A 7,334-nucleotide genomic window follows, 5' to 3' on the forward strand; every position below is an offset into this window, starting at 1 on the left:
TCATTCGAGACAAACATGTAAATACATACAAATCTGCACCCTATTTATAACTATAATATCATTATATCACTAATAAAGTAATAGGTACTATATTTTATATATTGGTTACTAATAACTAGTATATTCATTTGAGATTTGTGTCGAACCCTAATGTGTACGATTCGACTTTTTGGGTACTTGATTAAATATATATATATATATATATATATGTTTTTTGACAAATAAAATAATTATTTAAATACTATATAATTGCATATTAAATAGAGTAGGTAATATAATTAAGAATAAATAATTATTTTGAAAATATTTATCAATTTATGTGTTTATTTTTTTATTATCTAAATAGTAATTTCCATGAATAATTTTAAATAAATTTTTTCCTCGGAATACAACCAATTGAAGATAAATTATCATAATAATTTTGTAAATTTTATATTTATTACGCCGGTGTTTTGATTTAATTTTGAATACATTTTAAATAAAATAGTCATATAGAGCAAATTCTTATGGATATTTCTTAAGATTTATCAAATTTTCACATTACTATTGTTTCAACGTTGATTTTCTTTTCATTATATTATTGAACATAATATATGTGTTGGTGTTTTGGTGTGTATAAGTGCGCTACTAAACTAACTGTTGGACGTTTTAGGAAGCTTTATGGTGTCTGGACCATTTGTTGTTTCTTAATTTATTTTATTTTATTTTGTTGGTTGCTTATAAAAACAGAATCCGTTGAATTCGTTCAGTTTGGAAAAATAGCTTAATCACATTAAAATATAATTAATTTAACATACGAAATCGTGTTATACAAAAAGGTACTACAGATAAACCTGATAAACACCGTTCTAGATTGTATTCTACCTTTAAATTAATATATTTTTTATTCATAATTATATTTTACTATGGCTGGAAATTGTTGCTTTAACAAATATACTCATAGGTACACTACACTATATTGGATATATCCAATAAAAGTCACTGAAACGACATTCGGCCGGTGAGTGGCTATTTCCATGTCTGACCATGCAGATATTTATTAGACATGAAAATGGATTGTTCAGTTGTTCGTGAAAGCGAAATTTACTTACAAGGCCTTACGGATAACGGAGTAACCACTACAATCTAGCTACTTTACTACTGCTAATACATTTGAGTAAGTATATTCATCGACCAAAAAATCATAGTTTTCCCACACAGTTTGAGTTAATCAACGGAGTTTTGCAAAACTCATATCGTAAATGTGTTTTTAATGTCCATCTGCAGATTATATATCACTGCTGCCGCCGCCGCCGTTCTCCATCTCGTATTTTATTTCTACGCTGCCGCGTCGCGCGTCGTCATCATGGTGCAACGATGACGTCGCAATAATCGGCCATCGCGCAGTGACCCACATATATCTGTATCATACATCGTATTATATCTTGTACTAAATACGAATATAAAATAAATCAGCAGTGGACGGCACGTTATAGTTGAAGGATTTATAATGTATATATATATATAGGTACGGCTAATTGACGTGTGTTTAAAAAATACGACTTACATTTAATGTATATACTATGATATATTATCGGCTGTAATAATGCATTTATTCATGAAAATTAATAAAAAAATATTTAATTTTTGCATACTAATGACCATACAGTTTGTCTCGAGTCTATAAATACTTAATATAAGTCGTGTACAGTGAGGTGTGGATTAAAAAGTTAACCACAAAAATTAGTATCTTTAATTATATTCCTCTTTATGCTTGCTGCCCTCATCATCGATATCGAAGTATCTAGAATTACACAGTGTTGAATAAAAATAATCAAAATATTACGAAGATAAGAAAATAGATGATTCATCGGTTGTTTTATATTATATATTAATTCTCTTGGTATAAGATAATAGATAACACTTAAAATATGTAATCAGATAACTAATTAGATATTTAATTAAAATAAAAAACCCTAGTTAATCCTGCAGTGGACTATATGGTTATAAAATAAAAATCATAATATAACATCGATGTTATTTTACATCAATTAATTAAAAAACCAACTAGGTTGTTTTTCCACATCATGACAATAGGGAATTTATAGGCTAATGAAGTAGAATGATTCAAAAATATACCTTTATAATTGTATATACTCGTATATATGAATGTGTTATATGATGAATCGCTTAAACAATTCTGATATCATGGTTTGAGCTGCAAATTGCATTGTCGACCGTTTTTATTGAGTCTGCTGTCCCATTCTCTACGGTTCTCAATAAAATCGTTTTTTTCGTTATCGTCCAAGAGTGCGGACGAATGAATATTATATTGAAATAAAAATATAATGATTGTTGATTTGCGAAGACAACCTTCTGCGGCAAAACATGTCTTGTACAGGCAACTTCCGGTTCCACAAAACACGTCACTGGTTTCGAGCGAATTACTCGCATCAAGGTGAGATACGTCTTATTTAGTTTTATAGAATTATACATTATCATAGTTTAATGTACGCCTCTATGACGATGATATGTATAGGTTTTGAAAAATCTATAAAAATGTTGGTTCAATAATAATTGTACATTCACTTAGTAATATCCATATACATGTACATCTTATATTATAATAATTAAATAAGATGGGTAAATTCGGTGAAATAAAATACACAACCCTACGTATTATAGTTGGCGTTAGAAACGAATCGTTTACAGTGTTTATTAGTCTGCTAATATGATTATATTAATAAATGGGTATAAAATCGTAATATTGACTCTGCAAAAAAACTATTATAATAATATTATACATACCTTTACGTCCGGTCTATACCGCAGTCAGGACGTCTGGACTACGCTACAACACCGATATGAAACCCTCGGCTTACCTGAAAATATCGTCGTGTGCACAACGGTGACGCGGCAGCTGTGCGTTTAAATGGTCGCGCACAGCAGGAAAGCAACCCCTGCGTACGTGCCGACGAACCAAAGACTCGTCGTATGTATATTATATACATGGGTAAAATGCATAATATGTGTATGCCGTTGACACAACATGCATTATAATAATCATTGGTTTCGATCAACGAAATTTGCGTGTATTATAATTGGTTTATTTTCTTAGATTTTTGATATCGTAACATTTTACGTTTCTCATATTATTATTGCTATCGTCTGAGAAAGTGCCAAATCTATTGACTATATAACTGTTATCAATAAAAAATAAAAAAAGAAATAGAAAAAAATTTGACTGAAATTAATTTTAATAATAAATAAATACATATTGTGAATATTTAATACTAATACATACATATATATATATATATATTCTATTTTAAATCATAAAACACACATAAAAATATAGAGGTACACATGCATAAATATATATACTATGATAATACTAACGTACGATATATTATAATTTTGATTATAATTGTATATTTAAATAATAATAATAATAATAATAATGAATGATTCATATTTCACATGTTATGTTAGATTAGGACTGCGTATATAATATATAGTAGATGCAGTTTCATCCGGTGGCCATATGTGGGTGGTCTGATCCGAAAGGATACGCATTTGTATAATATGGTACAATATTATTATGATTGGCCCTCTTACGCAATACTTTTATCAATTGGACAGCACCTTTTTGTGAATTGACTAGAATTTTATCACCACGCAGCAGTCGAACGATAATATTATACAATGATGAATATATCGGCCGAACTGCATAGTATTATTATACTTGTATCGTATAATGACCACCGTCAATAACCATGTGCAGCCTGCAGCTGTGGTGGACCGTAGTCTTGTACCTGTGAACACAAACACACATTAATATAATGTGCAAAGACTCTATTGTATAATATAATAAGTGTGCATTTATTACGAATTAAATATTTAACGTTTGCCACCCCGTTACAAATTACAATACGATGTCAAGACTTATATATATATATCGGCTCTTTGGTCGACGGCACGATGGTTGTGTGGGTTTAATTATAGTAATACTAATACAAAACATTTTTAATCGGAATCTACTTATTATGTAGTACATATAGATAGTTGATGCACAATTGTCCAAATCTAATAATTAGTGTATAATATCATAACACGCTTTGTTTGCCGTGCGAAAATATAAATAAATATATGACTCTAATAAGATTATTGTCTTAGTTATTATCCATTTAAAAAGTTACTTTTTACAATACAGTATATGACAATTAATCATATGCTAATTTTAATAATATAAGGACGTTTCTATCATACATTATATTACTATTCGTTTGACACGAAGCATATTAAGTAATACAAATTATTATACGATAATGTTATATATTATCTATAAACTATATAGAATAATAAAAATATTTACTTGCGAATTCAACGGATAACTGTGGTGAATCGTCGGCAGTCTTTGAAAATGGCTTGAATCATGCTGAAAAATTATATGAATTATAAAATAACACTTTTTTTAAAAAATATGTATAGGGGCTTTAACATTTTTAATTAGGAACGGGTCATTAAATACTCAATATATAATTATATTATATTAAAAATCACTATAATTTATATAGAGTTATTCAACTATATACTAAATATAACCATATAATAATTGGCTAATAAACTCGTTTAAATGAGAGATTTCTGAGCGTACATGAGCTCATTACAATAGTGCGGTTGACCATGACGTATAATATCTTTTAATCGAGAAGATAAAGTGTTAAATGATACTTGACGAACGAAATAATATATTATTATTAGTAGTATTTTTGGGAACATGGCAGCCGTGTATTTTTATGGTTTAAACTTGAATGTAAATTTGAATGCCCGCAAGTTAATATATTACATAGAGAATCAAGATACAATTTTAATATAACAATACTTAGAATAATATATTAATATGATATACTCACGTCGCCATATAAGTCTTGATGGAAGTCAGCGGTATGAGCAGGCCAACACTGTTGTTTTATCATTCGTTGGTCGTACGGGTCGGGTGTCAACAAATCGTATCCACCGTAAACGGCGTAACCACTACCACTGTTATCCGGTTGGAGTTTGGACACTGTAGAGTGATAACCATTAGCGAAAACGTCGTCGTCCTGCAGGTCGTCGGCGAGCTCGACAGCGCTATTATAGTCTTCATGATAGCTGACCGCTGGACAGCTCTCACCCTGAAGCCGAGGCATATGTCCATCTACGACGATCCGTGGTGCTTCCTTGTGGCATTTCTTCTCCTTCATCCGCCTGTTTTGGAACCATATCTTTATCTGTCGCTCAGTGAGACTCAGCTCAGCCGACATTTGCTGCCTCTTGTTCCGTACGATGTACCTGGAAGTTTGGAACACAGTCTCCAGCACGGCCGTTTGGTATTTGGAGTACGTTTGCCTAGACCTTTTACCGGCACCTGAAAAAGCGCAACAAACTACGATGTGAAAGAAAGCCAATAACGGGCAGACTATTCTGTTCTATCATGGTTTTTATGATCTACCGATGAAGGTGTTTTTTTTTTTTTTAATTATAAAAGTCGTTGGCATTAATATTTTTGTACTACATAATATATGTTGACGACATACACTATATTGACTAGTTTATATTTACGACTTACCTTTGACTTCGGGCAGATGAGTGTCGGTGTCGGCGACGGCGAACTGCTGCTGCTGCTGCTGTTGCGAATGCCAGTCGTACGCGGACATGGTTCTCGTTCGTGTGTGAGCGTGTTCCTGGTCGGGTTCCGAAAACCGACTAACCTATAAATCAGTATACGCGAGCCATGGACCCTCCCGCGGCCGGGGATTGAGTCCAGCTAAAATTTAGGGAGATCTATACGTCGTCAGTGTGGAGGTGTAGGGGTAGAAAAAACACAATGAACTCGATAAACAGAATCCGTGTCTCGCCTTTTGTGTCACCGCCGGGGAGGTTCCACCCTCGATCGGACTACGCGCGGTCTCCCCCCCCATCCGTCGGCGGGAGGTTTTCAGGCGCTCGTGACATAACGTTGACGCAGGGGAGTGTGCGATTTTTGTGCCTAGTCTGAGTAAATATACACAGTGAACACCGCGATGATGTACAGCAGTAGTAGGGCATTGGGTGAATCACTTATATTGTATTATATCGTGTGTACGTATATATTGTTTGAACGGCCATGTCGATATATCATAGTACATGTATATTTATATATTGTATAATATATATATGTGACATGTGTGTGTGTGTGTGTGTGTGTGTGTGTGTGTGTGTGTAGGGCACGCGCTCACCCAAAATCCCTTTCCGACGGTTTCAGCACGCACACTGCGACGATACTTTATTCGTTTATTTATTATTATGTTTGCACTTATTACAATAGTAATATAGTAGACAAGGCTAGTGTGGTCCGTTTGTATAATTTAATTTATTTTTTTGGTATCGCCGACCAAAATATATCGCATCATATTACGTTCTTGTCTATCGTTGTACGAGTCATCTGTATTATGTATGTTATCAATGGGTAGATATATCATCAGACACATCAATCGTTAGTATAATTACTAATTAGTAATTTACTGACGTACTTATATAGATAAATAAAACCGTTTACGAAAATTGTCTAGTATAATGTAAACGTTCAAACAGAATAACAATATCTACAATATTAGGTACCGACAAAATTGTATTCATTAATAAAAATTAAGCTGCAGGATGTGAGTTATTTACATGCATACGTCGATTCACGAAACGCATTTTTTAATTAAGTGTTTTCGATCCAATTAAGTCATTTCGATAACCATTGATATCGATAATATGGAAATTAATATGTTTTAACAAAACAAACAAACATATTAAAATTATAATGATGATTGATGATAGTATTTAATAATAACACTCTGATAAAATTATATTAAGTTAAATAATTATTCATGTATATTATTACAAATCGACATTAATTTTATTGGATTGTATATCATGTACAATAACAATAATAGATCATGTCTTAACTATTATATTAGTGGCGTATGTTAAAAACGTGTTTATAATAAACAGGTATATTACCTATAGGTACAGGGCTAGGTTTTTAGGTGCAGCTTTAACATATTTATATTTGTTTAATGTTTTATTTTGTTTTTCAAACGTTTCCTGTCGACCACTTAAAAATTATAAGATAGTCGTAAAATAAACATATGCGTATAGAAAACCAGTAGATAAGACTTCTAGACAACATAATATGTTATTTTTTATTATTTTAATTTACTGTGGACTTCGTAATATATCATAATAATTAACGCCTAGTTTATTTCTCCGTAATTTAGAACGATACGTAATTGGTTTTTCCGACTATTTTATTTGTTTACTTGGCTGCCATCCTAACAACCGTG

At 31.8% G+C, this 7,334-nt stretch overlaps 1 protein-coding gene across 1 annotated transcript; it reads right to left on the reverse strand.

Moving 5' to 3' along the window:
- Positions 1-3,217: 3,217 nt before the first annotated feature.
- Positions 3,218-5,850, reverse strand: LOC132922793 (homeobox protein abdominal-A homolog). Its single transcript, XM_060986498.1, has 4 exons — positions 5,591-5,850; positions 4,896-5,389; positions 4,355-4,417; positions 3,218-3,794 (listed from the first exon to the last, which is right to left on the reverse strand). Exons 1-4 carry the CDS (start codon positions 5,676-5,678, stop codon positions 3,747-3,749), a joined length of 693 nt encoding a protein of 230 aa, XP_060842481.1. The 5' UTR covers positions 5,679-5,850; the 3' UTR covers positions 3,218-3,746.
- Between the last annotated feature and the right edge of the window lie 1,484 nt (positions 5,851-7,334).

This window comes from Rhopalosiphum padi, chromosome 2 (genome assembly GCF_020882245.1).
Source record: "Rhopalosiphum padi isolate XX-2018 chromosome 2, ASM2088224v1, whole genome shotgun sequence".
In the NCBI taxonomy this organism is placed as follows: Eukaryota; Metazoa; Arthropoda; class Insecta; order Hemiptera; family Aphididae; genus Rhopalosiphum; species Rhopalosiphum padi.

Excerpts from the sequence above, each read along its gene's own strand:
- LOC132922793 (XM_060986498.1), bottom strand. The coding sequence starts at position 5,678 with ATGTCCGCGTACGACTGGCATTCGCAACAGCAGCAGCAGCAGCAGTTC. Across the intron at positions 4,418-4,895 it reads ATCAAGACTTATATGGCGAC|CATGATTCAAGCCATTTTCA; the intron begins GTGAGTATATCA and ends ATAATTTTTCAG. Across the intron at positions 3,795-4,354 it reads GTTATCCGTTGAATTCGCAA|GTACAAGACTACGGTCCACC; the intron begins GTAAATATTTTT and ends TTGTGTTCACAG.